Raw genomic sequence first — 19390 nt, 5'->3', positions numbered from 1 at the left:
TTATTTATTTATTTTGAGAGAGAGAGACAGACGGAGCACCCGAGTGGGGGAGGGGCAGAGGGGGGGAGAGAGGGAGAGGGAGAGAGCGAGAATCCCAAGCAGGGACCATGCTATCAGTGCAGAACCCCACATGGGGCTCGATCTCACGAACGGCAGGATCATGACCTGAGCTGAAACCAAGAGTCAGACAACCTCCTGAGCCACCCGGGCACCCCAAGCTTGAACACAGGATTTGACGGCTTATAGAAAGACACAAATTTTGGAGGAAAAGTGTTTTACCTTCAAGATAATTAGTTTCAATGTCACTTAAGCACGATAAGGTGTTAACTTGGCGGTGTTTCAATATCGGAAGTACCTTTAGCTTCTGTATATTGGTTGTGTTAATAATTTGAAGCACACTTAAATCATTTAAAAAAACGAGATACTTGGGGCGCCTGGGTGGCTCAGTCGGTTAAGCGTCCGACTTCGGCTCAGGTCACGATCTCACGGTCCGTGGGTTCAAGCCCCGCGTCGGGCTCTGGGCTGACAGCTCAGAGCCTGGAGCCTGTTTCAGATTCTGTGTCTCCCTCTTTCTCTGACCCTCCCCTGTTCATGCTCTCTCTCTCTCTCTCTCTGTCTCAAAAATAAATAAATGTTAAAAAATTTTGAAAAAAATAAAAATAAAAAAACGAGATACAACTGGCATATAATGTCATGTTAGTTTCAGGTGTATAACATCACTTGGTAGGTGCATATGCCTTTAAGTGGTTACCACCAGCCTAATTAATATTCATCTCCCCATATAGGTACAAATTTTTTTTTCTTACGGAGAGAGCTTTTAAGATCTTCTCTTCTAGCAATTTTTTTGAAAAGTGTACTTATTTTGAGAGAGAGAGAGCAAGTGTGCATGCAAGCAGGGGAGGGGCAGAGAGAGAGAGAGAGAAAGAGAGAGAGAGACAGAGAGAGAGAGACTCCCAAGCAGGCTCCTCACTGGCAGCACAGAGCCCGACATGGGGATCAAACTCACGAACCGTGAGATCGGATGCTTAACTGACCGAGCCACCCAGGCTAGCGTCCTCCCTTTGGTTCGGGGTCCAGAGTGTCACTTGTGTCGAGGGGAGGCTGCTCTGGCTGGCAGTGCGTAATGCATTCTCGGCTTGTCTCGTCTCCCTAGCGGCTACATGTCCAGCCAGACGAAGAACGTGGTCAGCGGCCTCCTGTTCGGCACGGGGCTGTGGGTGGCCCTCATCATCACCATGCGCTACTCCCTCAAGGTGCTGCTGTCCTACCACGGCTGGATGTTTGCCCAGCACGGCAAGATGAGCCGCGCCACCAAGATCTGGATGGTAACGGAGCCTCCCTTCGCCCTCGGTGCCGGACTCGTGTGGATTTTTTAATTTTTTTTTATTTTTGAAAGAGAGAGAGAGAGCGACAGAGCATGAACAGGGGAGGGGCACAGAGAGAGGGAGACACAGCATCCAAAGCAGGCTCCAGGCTCTGAGCTGTCAGCACAGAGCCCGACACGGGGCTCGAACCCACGAACCGTGAGATCGTGACCTGAGCCGAAGTTGGACGCTTACCCGTCCGAGCCGCCCAGGTGCCCCTGGTATTGGTTTTTCCTTTTTTTTTTTTTTTTTTAAGTGCTTTTATGGGGCACAGTTTGACGTACAAAAGGCCGTAGCTGTTTAGCAGTGTGTCCGCGGGGACGTGTGCACCTGCAACCCCATGATCAGTCTCCGGGCCATAGACTTAGCTCCTTGCAAAGTTTCCTCATGTCCTGCCCCATTTTCCTCCGTGGAAAGAGCCCGTGAACGAGATCCACCTTCTCAGCAAGGGTTTAGGCCCACAGTGCGGCGATGTCGGGGACGGGGCCGGTGCCCCGGCCGGGCAGCCGCCGCCCCGTTCGCCGCGGTATCGCTCCTTCTGTGGCTGGCTCGCCTCACCTGGCACGGAGTCAGGTGCGGGTGCCTTGTACTTTCAAAGGAGGATCCCCGTGGACCTCTCCCTTCCACGCTCAGCTGGTTGCCCTGGGAGTTGGCCTCTCCTTGCTGCCAGGGGCATTGCTTCCCCGTGACTCACACGTGTGGCCAAAGAGCAAAGAGTCCGGGAGTCCTGAACATGCTATATTAGCGTGTGCTAGGCTCGCCATCCAGGTTGTTCATCAAAGTAGAGTGACATCCGTCCGCTGCTTTCAAAGCTCTTCTGACTGAGTGGTTCCCCTGGCCGACCGGTCTGACCAGGTCTCCCCGGTTCACCCTTCTCCCCGAGGGGGTTTTGCCTGCTCTCCTGGGCCCGTAGTCTGAGCGTCCCCTCGTCTGCCGTGCGTGTGGACGTTTGTCCGACTTTACCCGTGACGGCTGAGCTCCGCCTCCCGGGGCCCACCCTCACCCACACGCTTCGCTCTCCTCCAGACCGACTTCCTGTGCCCACGTGGCTGTGAGATTTCAGTTTTCCAGAGAAGCAGAATTAAAAAAATTTTTTTTTAAATGTTTTATTTATTTTTGAGACCGAGAGAGACAGAGCATGAACGGGGGAGGGGCAGAGAGAGAGGGAGACACAGAATCAGAAGCAGGCTCCAGGCTCTGAGCCATCAGCCCAGAGCCCGACACGGGGCTCGAACTCACGGACTGTGAGATCGTGACCTGAGCTGAAGTCGGACACTTAACCAACTGAGCCACTCAGGCGCCCCAAGAGAAGCAGAATTTAACACCCACAAGAGAGTCAGAGAGGGCACCCACACTTCACACAATAAAGCTAAATGGTGTTCCCACGATGGCATTCTGGTCACGTCCAGTTGAGTCCCAGCCACCCCCTCCCCCCCCCCCACCTTGAGCCCTAGAAATGCCTTTGAGGTCTGGTCCGTAGGAGATGACCACTCACGACACCAAGGTTAGATCATTCCAGATGAAAGCGAGGGCCGATAGGCAGATAGATGTGTGCTGTCCATTGGGCTTGGCGGTGGCTGGGGGGGGGGGGCCGCACCGCTGCTCCTGGGGTTGGCTCGAGCCCAGGCTTCTCGGTCCAGCCCCTCGTCACCGTTGCCAGAGTTTTGAGCCAGTCCCTAACCCGAGGGCCTCGCAGAACCAGCTGACTGACACGGGGCCCACGTGCAGCTGTGCAGTCAGACAGCAGAATCTGGGCGCCCAAGAAGGGGTCCTGTCCCGGGCCCCTCGCGGCATCTGTCAGACTTGGGCTTTCATCAGCCTGGGTTTCGTTTGGGCTTCCCTGCTTGTTTGTGTGCCCGGGGGCGGAAAACAGACCAGAGGGGACACAGGCCACCGCAGAACATCCGTAACTAGTCGGCAAGTCGTCTGTGCTTGAGAACTGGTTTCACATCTTTAACACGGTCTCTCGTTTTAAAACGTACCTTTTTTGTTTTGAAGGGCATGGTCAAGATCTTTTCAGGCCGCAAGCCCATGTTGTACAGCTTCCAGACGTCTCTGCCACGCCTGCCGGTCCCTGCGGTCCAGGATACTGTGAACAGGGTAAGCGTGGCTTCAGCTCGCTGTGGCGCCCGCTCCGAGGGGCAGGTGTCCTGGGATTCCGCTTCGTGACCGGGTTAATTTACCATCGTTGGGTCACGGACTTGTCTGGCTGTTGTGGGAGATCTTTTCCTTTCTGATGTATCAGTATGTGTTACGTGTTTTCCTTTTTTTTTTTTTTTATTTTACTTTTTTAAATGTTTATTTGTTTTTGGGAGAGAGAGACAGAGCATGAGCAGGACGGGGGTGGAGAGAGGGAGACACAGAATGCGAAGCAGGCTTCAGGCTCCGAGCTGTCGTCACAGAGCCCGACGCGGGGCTCGAACTCCTAAACCTTGAGATCGTGACCTGAGCCGAAGTCAGATGCTCAAACGACTGAGCCACCCGGTTGCCCCCGTATTAGGTGTCTTTTAAAAGGTATCACCCTTGTTAGAGAAACGGCTTCACAACGCTTTTCTTAGATAGCTTCGTTGAGCCATAATTCACATGTGTAGAGATCTGTCCCAAGTATCTAGTCCGCCGGTCTTTGTTATGTGATTAGCGTTTTACGTTGTGATAAAAATGTAGGGGGGTGGGGGGTGGGAAGCAGGGGCCGGTCTGCGACTCCTCTAGCCTTCCTTTCGCCTGTCCTGCAGCTTGGGTTCTCGGCACGGCCTAGTATCCCTGAGTTGTAACCACGACGCTGTCGGAGGGAAGAGGTGTTCGGGAAGCCTGCAGTCGCCCGGCACTGCCGCCATTACGCCCCCTTCGATCTCAAGGAGTTGGGAATATGGAGGGGATGGCCCTGGCAGCAGAGCGAGGGAAATGGAGGGCAGAGACGAGGGAAAGCACCGTAAATTCGGCCGCATCGGGTTGTCCGGTTCTCGCATGGAGTATCTGGAAGTTTACATAAATCTTTAGGGATACGTGTGCTTTGGGACGTTGACTGCTTTCTGTCCTGGCCGGATTGGGAAATGTTTCCTTAATGGAAATGTTAGGTGGAATTGGACTTTGTGGGCAAGTACCCCCGCTCCAACAAATATAGAAAGGGAGGTCTGTAAACAGTAGTCTTTACTATCTAGCTTAACATTCGAAGAGTTTTTCCAATTTGATAAATCTGAAGTCTCGCTGGTAGGCCGCTGTATTTCAGAACAATCCCGAACAGTGACAGTCCCGAGTAGGAGTGTCTTCTGTCAGGAAATAATTGCAGTTGTCTGCTGGGTAGCAGGCCATTCATTTTATTTCCAAGGCGAGGTAAACTTTTTAAATAAAGGTAATGTTTTTGAACCAAAAAAAAAAAAAAAAAAAAAAAAAAAAAAAAAAAAAAAATGTAAACGTGACCGTTGTAACCACTCGGAAGTGTGCAGTTGTGTGGCATCGAGTACATTCTCTTAGCACAGCCTCCACCACAGTCTAGTTCCAGAACTTTCCGTCACCAAAGCCCCGTGCCTGTGAGCATCATAACCCGTTTTACGCCCCAGCCCCCCGGCTCCCACTAGGCTGTCTCTAGGTTTGCTTGTCCTGGAAGTTTCCTGTAAGTGGAATCCTACGATATGTCCTGTGCGCCCGGCTCTTAGACCGTTGAGATTTATGTGTCCCTCAGTCTGTCATTCCTCTTGATGACTGGATGCTATCCACCTGTATGGTCGGACCGCCCTATATTCATCTGTGCATCTGTCGATGGACATTTGAGTTTTTTCCACCTTTTGGTTGTCGTGAACGGTTTTCGTTTTCGTTCAGGCACCTGCTTGCGGTTCTCTTGGGCACGAGCCTGGAACTGGGATCACAGGATCAGGGAGGATTTCTTGTTTAACTTGTCAAGGAACAGCCGTGCTGGTTTCCTCGGTGCCTGCGTTCCCACCCCAACCGGTTTTTGCCTCTCCTGTGGCCCCACCTTAAAAACGTCTTGGCTTTGGGGCCCCTGGGAGGCTCCGTCGGTTGAGCGTCCGACTTCGGCTCAGGTCATGATCTCGCGGTTCGTGGGTTCGAGCCCCGCGTCGGGCTCTGGGCTGACGGCTCAGAGCCTGGAGCCTGCTTCCAATTCTGGGTCTCCCTCTCTCTCTGCCCCTCCCCTGCCCATGCTCTGTCTCTCTGTCTCAAAAATAAATAAAAGCATTTAAAAACATGTCTTGGGTTTTGAATCCAGGCTTAGTCATTTAGTTTCTGTTGGCTTTTTCGAGTCCCCCCTCCTCTCTGCTCTCGTGTGCTGCCCTCCCCTGAGGACGGGCCTAGCGACACCTGTGGTTCTGGTGACTGGCTCGAGCTTATTCTAAGTGTTGTTTTCAGTTCCACGAACGCACATCTCACTTTGAATAAACTCGAACAGCCGGTTGGTTTCAGCAATGGGGCCCCATCTTTAAACATGCAAGGAGATTTCTAGAGATTTCATTGCTGCCTCAAAGCTGTTTTCACAGCAGATAATATTGGCACAGTGAAACGTTTCCTGGTAAACCGAGGGCTTTACTTTCTTGTTTGTGATGTTTATTTTTGAGAGAGGGAGCGGGAGTGGGTAAGGGGCAGGGAGAGAGGGGGAGAGAGGATCCAAAGCAGGCTCTGTGCTGTCAGCAGCGAGCCCATCACGGGGCTTGAACCCATGAACTGCCAGATCGTGACCTTGGGTGAAGTCGGATGCTCAACCAACTGAGCCACCCAAGCTCCCTTCTTTTTTTGTTTTTGTTTTTCATAATTGTTTTCATTCTTTTTTTGTTCTTTTAAAGTTGGTTTACTTATTTAGGAGTCGGGGAGGAGCAGAGAGAGGAGAGGCAGAGAATCCCAAGCAGGCTCCACACTGTCAGCAAAGAGCCCGACGTGGGGCTCGAACTCACAGACCATGAGATTATGACCTGAGCCAAAGTCAGGCGCTTAACCGACTGAGCCGCCCAGGCGCCCCAAGATTTTCTTTTCTTTTAATTTTTTTAATGTTTAGTTTTGAGAGAGAGAGAGAGAGAGAGAGAGAGAGAGAGAGAGAGCATGAGTGGGGGAGGAGCAGAGAGAGAGGGAGACACAGAATGTGAAACAGGCTCCAGGCTCCAGGCTCCGAGCTGTCAGCACAGAGCCCGACGCAGGGCTTGAACTCACAAACCGTGAGATCATGACCTGAGCCGAAGTCGGACGCTCAACCGACTGAGCCTCCCAGGCGCCCCGCAAGATTTTATTTTTAATCTCTACACCCAGCGCAGGGCTCGAACTCCTGACCCCGAGATCAAGAGCCACACGCTGTACTGAGTCCGCCAGGCGCCCCACTCGGGGAAGATTTTTAAACCTTTGAAATCTGTTTACGGTTTTTTGCGAGGCACGGATGAGGGGCCCGTGCATTTTAACTTGGCCTATGTGCTTTTCATCAACCCTAGTATCTGGAATCGGTGAAGCCGCTCATGAAGGAATCGGACTTTAAACGCATGGCGGTTCTCGCGCAAGATTTCGCCGTCAGCCTCGGACCAAAACTGCAGTGGTATCTGAAGTTGAAGTCCTGGTGGGCTACAAACTACGTAAGTGCTCACACACACCACCGTTCTCGGTGCCGAGTGTTTCGCGTGGAAACACGGGTCCGTGCCACGAAGCCGGGCTCCCCCGTGTGTGGCCGCAAGAGGGGCCGCCTGGCGGGTGACCCGAGATGGGATGTGGAGGAGACGTTAACTGTGACCGGACAGACCCGATGATGAGGCTGCGGGTCGGGGCTGGGGGGCTGGGGGGCAGGGGCAGGGGCGGGGGGGTCGCGCCGTGTTTTGATGAGGCCCCGTCTGTGAGGGTGTGGAACTCACACGCACACACAGGCGCCTCAACACGAAGCAGTGTGGCAGGAGTCCCCCGGAGCCGTCCTTGCCCCCCACCCGTCCCGGGCCCCGCCAGGCTGTGTCACTCCTGCTAAGCTCACCGGTGGTCTGTCCTGTGTGCACCCGACAGGTGAGCGACTGGTGGGAGGAGTACATCTACCTGCGGGGCCGGGGGCCACTGATGGTGAACAGCAACTATTATGCCATGGTGAGTGGCCGGGGAGCGCCTGTCCCCGCTCCCGCGGGCCCTGGGCTTCCGTCCGCGGCCCCGGGGACCCGCCCTCCGTGCCCAAAAGCCGCGTGCGCGTCTCTGTGTTTGCCCCGAGCCACCGCGGAGAAACGAGGACAGCAGAAATGCTCTCGGGCCCGTGCCCTCTCCCTGTTGTCACCGCTGGGCACCGGGTCGTGCCACAGCAGCCTGAGGGCCCGTGTCCCTGCCCAGCTGCCGCGCTTAGTGACCTGGCGGGCCAGGCGCACGGCTTCCTCCCTCGCTGCCCTAAGGCGCCAGGAGACCGAGCCCCGTGTGTCATTTCCGGGTCTCTTGGGGTTTTTTTTTCCCTGTCTTCTGCGACATTGATGGCCTGGGAGGGCACAAGCCATTCTTTTGTGAGAAGCCCCTGAAAACAGTGGGTTTTGGGAACTGGCATTTAATACCTGTAATAACTGGCCAACCTCATTCTGTGTCTCTTGCTTTGTCCTTCCCTTCCTTTCACTTTCCCGTGAAACATGAAATAAAACCGGCAAAGCGTAGGAAGCGGGATTTCGGTTTGTTTTCTGTCAGAGCAGGTGTCATTTAACAGGTAGGGAAGGATTTCCGCGGTGCAGAAACGCCCTCCTGTGTAGTTACGTCAACTTGTCTCCTGCTACGAACGTTCTGTGTGCCGTGTGCCCCTTTCCAGGACTTGCTGTACGTCTTACCGACGCAGATTCAGGCGGCGAGAGCCGGCAACGCGATCCACGCCATCCTGCTGTACCGACGGAGACTAGACAGGGAGGAGATCAAGCCGGTACGCCAGCAAACTGCTCTTTAAGAGCTTCGTTTTTTATGTTTATTTATCTACTCTGAGAGAGAGCGCGTGCACGTGTCGGGGAGGGACAGAGAGAATCCGAAGCAGGCTCCGGGCTCCGAGCTGTCAGCACAGAGCCCGACGCGGGGCTCGATCTCACGAAGCGTGAGATCATGACCTGAGCTGAAATCGAGAGTCGGAGGCTTAACAGACTGAGCCACCCGGGCGCCCCTGAAAAATTCTTTTTAAGCAGCTTTGTTGACGAGGTGCACATACGTGAGGCATGCGGTTTGATAGGTTCTGATGAATTTATATAATGTGCCCCTGAAACCGTCACCACAGTCAAGACCGTGAACACAGCCGTCACCCCCAGACATTCCCCTGGGGGCCTTGTGCTCTCGCTGAGCCTCTCCGTCACCTGCCAGGTAACCGCCACCTGCCTCCTGTTACTCTAGATTGTTTGCATTTTCCAAAGCTTTGTGCAGGTGGAATCCTACAGTGGACACTCTCTCTGTCTCTCTCTCTCTCTTTCTCTCTCTCTTCCTCTCTCTCTTCTTTCACTCTGTATAATTATTTTGAGATTTAACTCTCCGTGCGTATCCTAAATGGATATACGTTCGTTGTACTTTGGTCCCATAATCAGCCCTGGAAGAAACCCTTGCTTACTTGTGCAGGAAAATGGTTTAGCTGGTAAATTATTCAAGAGGGATGAGATGTTCCTTCCTTGTTCATGCCCTGCAGGGAAGGGAGCCCAACGCAGGGGCTTAAACTCAAAACCCTGAGATGAAGACCTGAGCCGAGAGCGAGGGTTGGACACTTAACTGGGCCACACAGGCGCCCTGTCATGTCATGTCCTTTCATCCTTCCCTTCCCTTCCCCCTTTCCCTTCCCTTCCCTTCCCTTCCCTTCCCTTCCCTTCCCTTCCCTTCCCTTCCCTTCCCCTCCCCTCCCCTCCCCTCCTTTCCCCTTTCCTTTCCCTCCCCTCCCCTCTTCCTTTTCCCTCCCTTCCCCTCCCTTCCCCTTTCCTTTCCCTTCCCCTTTCCTTTCCCTTCCTTTTCCTTCCCTTCCTTTTCCTTCCCTTCCTTTTCCTTCCCTTCCTTTCCCTTCCCTTCCCTTCCCTTCCCTTCCCTTCCCTTCCCTTCCCTTCCCTTCCCTTCCCTTCCCCTTCCCCTTCCCCTTCCCCTTCCCCTTGAGAGAGACAAAGATAGAGCACAAGTAGGGGAGGGGCAGAGAGAGGAGGACAGAGAATCCCAAGCAACATAGAGTTCGATGCGGGGCTTGAACTCACAAACCATGAATCCTGACCTGAGTCAAAGTAGGACACTCGACTGTCCAAGCCACCCAGGCATTTCTTTCTTAAATACGCCTTTGGTTGAAAGTGTCAGTTTGTAAATGACCGATCAGAACGTGTTACTTGGGAAGGAAGATGCCGGAAGCCCTGGCACAGTTCAAGCTTTGCTTTGCGGTGAAGGTTGGCATCCCAGAGAAAGGCTGCTCTTTGCAGAGTTTGCAAGGGATTAAGTCGAACGCCCTGTGGACTTGGAAAACAAATCCAGCATTTCAAAATTTTTTTTTCAGTTTTTTTTAATGTTCATTTATTTTTGGGAGAGAGAGAGTGTGTGTGAGCAGGGGAGGGGCAGAGAGAGAGGGAGACACAGAATCCGAAGCAGGCTCCAGGCTCTGAGCTGGTGCGGGGCTTGAACCCATGAACCGCGAGATCATGACCTGAGGCGAAATCAGATGCTTAACTGCTGAATCGACTGAGCCACCCAGGCGCCCCTAAAGATTTTCTTCTTTTATTCTTTTGTGTAATCTCTACCCCCAGCATGGGACTCGAACTTACAACCCCGAGATCAAGAGTTGCACGGCCTTCCCACTGAGCCTGCCTGGTGCCCCACAAATTCAGCATCCTCCCCCGCCCCCGCCATGGAATTCTTATTTGTTTGAAACATACTTTTGTTGCAGATTCTGCTGCTGGGATCCACAGTCCCACTCTGTTCCGCTCAGTGGGAGCGGATGTTTAATACTTCGCGGATCCCGGGAGAGGAGACGGGTGAGTGGGGCTCCTTCCGGAAGCAGCACTTTCGCTCCACACGGAGGCGGCGGAATGACAGTGGGCAGTGATTCGTGCCCACCCCTCCTGAGGTTGTGAGAATGCGGGCTCGGGAACATTCCTTCCGTTGACCGGACGTGTGGCTTGTCTTCAGACTTGAGTTTCTCTTGGGCTGAAGGCCGTCTTATAGGGAGCCTGCTCCAGATCCGGGCAGGAATGTCCTCTTCTTCCTCTGGCTCCCGCAGGGGCGGTCTGCTCTGGCCCACGTGTGATGCACGTGGGCTTGTGCCCCCCGGGAGCAACCTGAGCCGGGACGGCTGACCCCCACCCACCCTCCCAGAGCGTAGGGCGGCCACATCACCCGCCCAAGCCGGGGCACCCTTGAGAATGAAAGGAACACGTGGCATCACCGGGGACTGTCCCAGGCCTGCCAGGCCACAGCTCAGGCTGTGCTGCCACTGAGCCTCCGGGTGGCCGTGCCGGGAGGAAATACCTGCCACTCTCACCTGACGAACCTGTCTAGACCTCATGGCGGCCACCCTACCGAACCCATTGCTGCCTTTCAAGCTGGTCGTATATAGAGTCCCAAGCTGATCGGCTTTGGCGTGGGGGGAGCGGGGGTGTTGAGGCAGCCGGGTGCTTCCAGACTGTGAGCCCTGGGCGGTAACTTGTCCCCTGGTGCTGGGCACGGGGGTCCTTGGACGCAGAAGCTGCCCTCTGGGTGGGCTTCCGTCTGGACTCTGCTTTCTGGGACCCGGGATTCAGAAGCTTTCTGAAAAGTCACTCGAGCAGCGTACCTGCTGTTCCCCCGGCGTGGGGCGTCCTGGTTAAAAAGTCAGCCCCTGTCTCTCTCACGCTCTGGACTCGGGTGGCCCGTGGCCAGACTGCTGCGAAAAGTGGCCGGGCCAGCAAAAAGCAGTTGCCCCTAATAGTGTTTGTAAAAGTGATTTTAATGAAGCGTCCTACGGTTTTGCCCCCTCCTGTCCGCGGTTTCGCGTTCCGCGGTCTCGGCTATCTGCGGCCAGCCGCCGTGCGGGAAGCACATGGTCCTCTAGAACATCAGCCTCACCCTGTGTCACACCCTTTGTCCCTTGCCTCACGTCCTTTTACCACGTGGGCGTTTTACCATATCACATGAAGAAGGGTGAGGATAGGGTATTTTGAGAGAGAGAAACGACGTTCACATGGCATGTGCTACATTTGTCCCGTTTTATTATTAATTATTGTTAACCTCCTGCGTCTAGTTGATAAATCAGACTTTATCGTAGGATCGTAGGTATGTAAAACAGAAAAGCCAGTAATGTGTTTAGAATTCAGTGCACTCTGGCTTCGGGCACCCACTCGGCAGGGGGGGTGGTCTTGGAACATACCCCTCTTGGGTCAGGGGTGGGGGGCTGCTGTACTTTTGTCTGCCAGGGTTTTGGGCCTCATCTGACAGAGTTATTCCTAAGTCTTTTATTGTTTTTGTTGTTTTAAGTGTATATTTTGGGCTGTTGGTTACGGAGTGTATCAGTTTCTAGAGCCGTGGTCACAAAACATCACAGACAGCGTGGCTTAAAGACACATTCACTGCCTCCTGGTCCGGGAGGCCGGGAGCTACAGGTGCAGGCACGGGCAGGGCCCGGTCCTCCCGAGTCCTCTCTCCTTGTGTGTGGTCCCTCTGTGTGTGTCTGTGTCCTGATCTTTTCCTATAAGTATCCTAGTCATACGGGGCAAAGGTTCATCTTACTCACCATGTTTTAACATAATTACCTCTTTAATGTCTGTCTAGTTTTGAGAGAGAGAGAGAGAGAGAGAGAGCACAAGTGGGGGAAAGGCAGAGAGAGAGGGAGACGCAGAATGTGAAGCAGACTCCGGGCTCCGAGCTGTCAGCCCAGAGCCCAACACGGGGCTCGAACCCACGAACCGTGAGATCATGACCTGAGCCGAAGTCGGACGCTCAACCGACTGAGCCACCCGGCCGCCCCTTCTTATTTCTGACTTTGAAGTAAAGGCTGCACGTTTGCTGGAGTTTTCTGGTAGAAACCCTTCAGCAGTCTTAAGTCGTTGGCCCAGGATGGTACGTCCCTCGAGTGACTGAGCAGGGCTGAGCCAGAGCGAAACCCGTGTGATCCCAGAGCTCTCCAGTCTGATGCCACTCGGACTCTCGAGACTCTTGAGAACTGGACGGACGGGCCGAGCTGGGGGGACGCGGGACGAGAGGGGTTGGTGCCGCGGGAAAGCGGGGGGTGCCTCTCTCCTCTCCCATAACCTCACGCCTCTGGATTTTGTGTCTCGCCCCGCGTCCCGCCGCAGACACCATCCAGCACATAAGGGACAGCAAGCACATCGTCGTGTTCCACAAAGGCCGTTACTTCAAGGTCTGGCTCTATCACGACGGCCGGCTGCTGAAGCCCCGGGAAATCGAGCAGCAGATGCAGAGGATTTTGGACGACCCCTCGGAGCCCCAGCCCGGGGAGGCCAAGCTGGCGGCCCTCACCGCGGGAGAAAGGTGCGCGGTGTCTGTGACCCCGGTGGTGCCTGGGGGCTGCGGGCACCCCTCGTGGTTCTCGCCCTTCCCCGGGGGCTCAGCCGGAGGACAGGTGCCTGCGGGCGACCTGCGGCTGGCGGTGGGGGCGGGGCCAGAGCCTGGCGTCCCCGTCCCCGCTGGTGGGTCACCGAGGCCGCGTGTGCGCGCGGGTGGGCCTGCGTCCGCACGGGGACCGGGGCCCCCGACGGAGAGGAGTCAGCCTGTTTTGTGCGGCCGCGGGCGTATTTAATTTAGGACACAGAACAAGTTTAAACCAAGGCCTCCGCGTCAGGGATAGATTTCCTGCCACGTCTAAAGATCGTTCAGAGGCTTCTGTTTACTTAAGGAATTAGCTCGGAAACAGAGCTGAGTGTCTCTCAGCCTCGGCTGTGTGCACATTGGGCTGGAGAAATCTGTGTCCTGGTGGGGATGTTAAGCAGCATCCTGCCCCCCCGCTACCCCCCCTCCCCCGACACCAGCAGCCACCACTTAGTGAAAACTGCCCACACTTTGCTCGCTGTCACCAGGGGGCAGTATTGTCCACCAGGGGGCAGTATTGTCCCCGGTTAGCCAGCACCGGCTTCCAGCGATGTGGCAGCTGCGAGGGCAGCAAGGTGGTGAGTGACCCTTCTCAGAGAAGAGGAAGATGCCCGGGCACGAGCACGCGGAGGGTGGCAGCGGGCCCGACAAGTGGCAGGGGCGTCCAGGGAGCGCACTGCACAATCCGTGCAGGGACCTGCAGAGGGGGTTGGGGACGCCGGAACACAAGGCGGAGAGGGTTCTGTGTGCCCGACTACGTTTGGGCTTGATTCTGCTGTTGAAGGGGCCACCAGGCACCCCGAGCACGTTTGCGAGATTCTTCTGGCCCGGGGGCTCCTGCAGGCAAGGGGGTCCTCCGGCAGGGAGGGCCGGAACGGCAGCCTGAGCAGCAGGGGAGGCTCGGTCCCAGAAGCCCCGGGAGTGTTGGGTCATCGCTGGGCTTCGACGGGGCTGCGAGGAACGGCGGTGGACGGTCCGTCCTGGGGAACGAGCTCCCGTCCCACGTGCCCGTGAGCGTCAGTGCGCGGCATGGCGGGCGGGCGCGGTGCAGCCACAGAGCGGGCCTTCCTGGGGTCCCCCACCCCCTGCGGGGCTCAGCGGGCACCCGGCCCCGAGCTCCCCCATCTCACCTCCCAGAGCCCTCGGTGTAGACACCGAGCGTGTCTGCCGGCCTGTCACCTTCCTGCCCCCTCGCACCACACCAGGTGCCGAGTAGATGCCCTTGTCACCGTTGTCCCCTGGCAGACACTGACGAGAGCCGTCCGGGCTGGGGAGAGAAGAGGGCGGGAGACAGACCAGGTGACCCTGACCTGGAAGGGTGGGTGGGGCGGCAGACCTGAGGGGGCGCTGAGTGAGGGGGCCAGGAGCAGTCCAAGCAGCCACGACTGGGGCGCCTCTCAGGAGGTGGGCGTCACATCGGCTGCTTGTAGCTCCCGTGAGGCGGGTGGAGAAGAAGAGTCCCTTCACTTGCACTCCCGGGGGCGCCTCTTGTCCCGGGGGTGTCCCGGGGTCGTTCGCAGCACGGACTTGGGCGGGACTTGGGTTTGAAGCTCTCCCCGCCACAAAGTAGCTGTGACCACGTCTCTGTGCCTCAGTTTCCCCCTCTGAAAAAGTGGGGACGGTCGTGTTGACCAGGGAGCTAGGACAGGGACGAGGTGGTGGTCACACACTTGCGGTGACTTCCTTGCCAGAACTGCTCCAAGATGGGGACCCTGGTGCGGGCGTGAGGGGCGCTTTCTCGGGGGTCACTGCCCCGTGGTGGCTGAGCTCACGGGCCAGCCTGTGTTCTTGTCGCGCGTGCGGCAGTTTGCGAACGGAGGTGCGTGTCGAACTCCTGCCCGCAAACGGCACGGCCACCCACGGGCAGTCGTACTCGCAAAATCCTAAGTGTGCGAGTCCCCTCCGATTCCTAGCAAACTGGGAAAAACGCTGTCATTTTGAACGTCACGGGTAAGGAGAGGTCCCCGCATCGCCGCGGGCTTACCTCCGTTGAACTCTGATTTCAGAGTCCCCTGGGCCAAGTGTCGCCAGGCCTATTTTGGCCGCGGGAAAAATAAGCAGTCCCTCGACGCCGTGGAAAAGGCCGCGTTCTTCGTGACGCTGGATGAAACCGAGCAGGGGTACAGGCAGCAAGACCCGGATGCGTCGATGGACTCCTATGCCAAGTCCCTCCTCCACGGCAGGTGTTATGACAGGTACTGCACCTCCCCTCCCTCCTGAGGGACCGTAGCTCACCTGCGAGTTTGGAAGGGACGTCACATGTCACCGCACCTGCCTCCGGTATCTCCGCTCTTGAGGAATAAGAGCTCACGTAAAACACAACTCTTAAGGGGCGCCCGGGGGTCGGGGTGGGGGGCTCAGTCGTTAAGCATCCGACATTTGGTTTCGGCTCAGGTCAGGATCTCGCGGTTCGTGAGTTCGAGCCCCACGTCAGGCTCTTCGCTGATGGCGTGGAGCCTGCTTGGGATTCTGTCTCTCCCTCTCTCTCTGCCCCTCCCCCTCTCATTCTCTCTCCGCCCCCCCCCCCCTCCAAAATAAAGAAATAAACTTAAAGCACAACTCTTGACTTTCTTCTTTCCATACACACACACGCACGCACACACACACACACACACACAGCTTAAGCGGCAGACTTGAGATCCTAACCCCTTCTGTGCATGACCACCTGTCATGGTAGTGGTGACAGGCGTGGCTCCTGGTGTCTGGGACCAGGCAGGGGAAGGAGGTGGACGGGGCTGACCTGTTGCTCACTGATCGTGACCGTCCCGGAGCCTCCTGTCCCTTGTCTGTGAAGCAAGGTCCTGCCTGCCCTGCCCCCGGGGACGAGGTTTGGCCCAGGGCGGGGGTGTGTGGGCACGTGGCCTCCTGTCTCTTTGGCAATTGCCTTGTGGGCTGGTTCACGTTAGAATAACACGTTCTATTCTGCCGGTCTCCAGCGCGCAAATGGTTACGTCTGTGTCTGACACAGAGAAGTGACTGGCCTCAGAGTGCAACGTGCGCTCTGATCGTCAGTCCACAGAGGTTCAGGACCAGCTTGTCGAGGGGCGGGGGCCCAGGAGCCCACCCAGAATAAAACATGTAATTTTTGTTTCCCGCAGGTGGTTCGATAAGTCTTTCACGTTCATCGTCTTCAAAAACGGGAAGGTGGGCATGAACGCGGAACATTCCTGGGCCGACGCGCCCATCATCGGGCACCTGTGGGAGGTGAGCCTTTGCAGCTCCGGCTGGGATGTGGGAGTTGTTGCAGATCCAGACCCCAGACTGCGTTCTATCGTGTGGTTTTCGTCTGATGATACGATGCTTCGTAACACGTGTGGGCACTGGAAGTCACCAGTAGCCCAACAAAAGCCCTTCGTGTCTTCGCCTCCTACAACTCACGTTCCTTAGGTAGAAACACATTTAATGGGGCACCTGGGTGGCTCAGCCTTGGTTTCGGCTCAGGCCACGATCTCGCGGTTCGTGGGTTCGAGCCCCGTGTCGGGCTCTGCACTGACAGCTCAGAGCCTGGAGCCTCCTTCAGATGCTGTGTCTCCCTCTCTCTCTCTCTGCCTCTCCCCTGCTCACACTCTCTCTCTCTCAAAAATAAAGAAAACATTAGAAAAAAAATAATAAATAAAATGTGGGGTTGGGTTGGCCCTGCCAGTTTTTTTAATTTTTAAAAATTCATTTCTCCCTGAACCGTTTGAACTGTTTTCACTGTTGGCGTGAATCACCGAAGGGAGGTTTTGCTTTCTTTTTTTTTTTTTAATGACTTTTTTTTTTTTTTTAAGTTTATTTATTTATTTTGAGAGAGAGACAGAGCATAAGCAGGGGAGGGGCACAGAGAGAGAGAGAGAGAGAGAGAGAGAGAGAAGGAGAGACAGAATGCCAACCAAGCTCTGTGCCATTAGCACAGAGCCCAATGCAGGGCTCGAACCCATGAACCATGAGATAGTGACCTGAGCCGAGATCAAGAGTCCGTCGCTTAACCACCTGAGCGCCTCCCGGTGCCCCCAAGGAAGGTTTTGCTTACTTAACTCATCCGTCACAGTTCTTGTTTAAAGAAATTGCTAAATTCCAGGGTTGTCAACAGTGGCCTCGATTCAGAAATTCTGTATTACTTTGGTCTCATGACGCTCAAGGTAACTTTTTTTTTTTAAATTTTCTTTTTTTTAATGTTTATCTATTTTTGAGAGAGACAGAGACCGCGTGAGCAGGGGAGGGGCAGAGAGAAAGGGAGACAGAATCCGGAGCAGCCTCCAGGCACTGAGCTGTCAGCACAGAGCCCGACGCGGGGCTCGAACTCACAAACTGTGAGATCGCGACCTGAGCCAAAGTCGGACGCTTCACCGACTGAGCCTCCCAGGCGCCCCGATGGAAGTGCTGGCATTTAACTGTTACCGTCAGCTGACAGAATGGCCTCTGGGTCCAGGGACTGGATGGGGACCCCAGGGGCTCCCCGCATGGACGGGATCTGACCTACTCTCTTGTCTCGGAGGCCTAGGCCACGTTAGAACGAGAGCTAGCCTCACTGTGCCAAGCCAGTTAAGAAAAAATCAGGTCAGAGTTGAATCCATTTTGCTGTCCGTTGTATTTCTGAAATTTCAGCTTGTTGGACACTCTGGGGGCTCCGAGGCAGAGCGGCTCAGACACTCGGCGGGTGTTTTTTGTCTGTTTCTTTGTGTTTTGCCTCCCCCGCTGGGGAGCTCACTGGGTGCTGGGATTCCTCTTTAAAGAAATGTTTTTGTTATTGTTGATGGAGATATAGTTCGCGTCCTATAAAATTTACCTCCTTAAGGTACACAACTCCCTGGGTTTTGTGTTTTACAAAGTAGTTGTCCGGCCATCCCCATTACCTAATTTTAGCATATTTTCATCCCCCCCCCGCCCCATCCCTGGCAACCACAAATCTACTTTCTGTCTCTGTCACTTTGCCTGTTCTGGACATTTCATAGAAACAGACTCCTACAACATGTGGTCTTTTTTGTTGTTGTTGTTAAGGTTTTATTTTATGATTTTTTTTTTAATTTTTTTTTTTACATTTTTTTACTTTTTTTTTTTTTACATTTTTTTCCATTACAACCAAGTTAGTTAGCATCTGCTGCAATAATGATTTCAGGAGTAGAGCCCAGTGATTCATCCCCTACGTGTGACACCCAGTGCTCATCCCAACAAGTGTCCTCCTTACCGACCCTTCCCCATTTAGCCCATCCCCCACCCAATATCCCTCGAGCAACCCTCCGTTTGTTCTCTGTGTTTAAGAGTCTCTGATGTTTTGTGCCCCTCCCTGTTTTTATATTATTTTTGTTTCCCTTCCCTGATGTTCATCTGTTTTGTCTCTTAAAGTCCTCATATGAGCGAAGTCATATGATATTTGTCTTTGACTAATTTCACTTAGCATAATACCCTCCAGTTCCATCCACGTAGTTGCAAATGGCAAGACTTCATTCTGTTTGATGCTGAGTAATATTCCATTGTGTGTGTGTGTGTGTGTGTGTGTGTGTGTGTATCCCACATCTTCTTTACCCATTCATCCATCGATGGACGTTCGGGCTCTTTCCATCCTTTGGCTGTTGTCGATAGTGCTGCTGTAAACATTGGGGTGCAAGTGTCCCTTCGAAACAGCCCACCTGTATCCTGTGGATAAATGCCTAGTAATGCGATTGCTGGGTCGTAGGGTAGTTCTGTTTTTAGTTTTTTGAGGAACCTCCATACCGTTTTCCAGAGTGGCTTATGATTGTTATTTTTTTAAGTAGGCTCCAACGTAGGGCTTGAACTCATGACCCTGAGATCGAGACCTGAGCTGAGATCGAGAGTCGGACGCTCACCCAGCTGAGCCACCCCGGTGCCCCATAAAGGTTTTATTTTTAGGTAATCTCTACACCCAACCTGGGGCTTGAACTCCTGACTGTGTTCCTGAGCAGCCCACAGGGTCCGTTTTTCTCCCCGCTCCTGGAGTGGAGATAGGAACGGTCACGTTAGGTGGCTGTGCCGAGGGTGTGAAGTCCGCACACCCCAGGAGTGGCTCTTGTTAACGTGTCAGTCGTATCTCTGTAGACAACAAGGATCCGTCTCCGTCGGATGTCATTTCAAATACGTCTTACGTAACACCGTCGGCCACGATAATCCTCTCTCACTTGACATGTGTATCTTTTCGTTTGCGACAGTACGTCCTGGCCACTGACTCCTTTCAGCTGGGTTATGCCGAGGACGGGCACTGCAAGGGCGACCCCAACCCGAACATTCCGTACCCCACCCGGCTGCAGTGGGACATCCCGGAGGAAGTGAGTCCGAACGATCCGTCGCCCGGGGTGGGGGACGAGCTTCAGCTCTCACAGCCGCACTGTCCACGCGTACTTGGTGGGTGTGCGCCAGCCCAGCTGGAGACCACGGACACTGAACCTTGTCCGTGCGGGCGTCTCGGGGGGGCCGTGGGGCTGCCCCAGCTCCTGCTGTCTCAGGGGCCCCACTAGGTAGTTCTCCGCTTGAGGTTTCGGCGGAGATGGTCGGCGACGTTTCCGGCTCGGACCCAGCTAGACGTCGCAGTGAGAAAGTGGGAAACTGAGTCCCTTCCTCCAGGGTTGAACTAC

At 54.8% G+C, this 19390-nt stretch overlaps 1 protein-coding gene across 1 annotated transcript in view; it reads left to right on the top strand.

Moving 5' to 3' along the window:
• Positions 1 to 19390, top strand: part of CPT1A (carnitine palmitoyltransferase 1A) — a 56262-nt gene that overhangs the window by 21515 nt on the left and 15357 nt on the right. The window contains exons 4-13 of the mRNA XM_042904173.1: positions 1154 to 1325; positions 3363 to 3464; positions 6791 to 6928; positions 7344 to 7421; positions 8113 to 8220; positions 10186 to 10273; positions 12569 to 12764; positions 14828 to 15016; positions 15920 to 16025; positions 18968 to 19084. Of these exons, the coding sequence (XP_042760107.1) occupies positions 1154 to 1325; positions 3363 to 3464; positions 6791 to 6928; positions 7344 to 7421; positions 8113 to 8220; positions 10186 to 10273; positions 12569 to 12764; positions 14828 to 15016; positions 15920 to 16025; positions 18968 to 19084 (1294 nt within the window). The remainder of the gene's footprint in view (positions 1 to 1153; positions 1326 to 3362; positions 3465 to 6790; positions 6929 to 7343; positions 7422 to 8112; positions 8221 to 10185; positions 10274 to 12568; positions 12765 to 14827; positions 15017 to 15919; positions 16026 to 18967; positions 19085 to 19390) is intronic.

This window comes from Panthera leo, chromosome D1 (genome assembly GCF_018350215.1).
Source record: "Panthera leo isolate Ple1 chromosome D1, P.leo_Ple1_pat1.1, whole genome shotgun sequence".
NCBI lineage: Eukaryota > Metazoa > Chordata > Mammalia > Carnivora > Felidae > Panthera > Panthera leo.
This window is presented reverse-complemented; position numbering and strand designations above follow the sequence as displayed.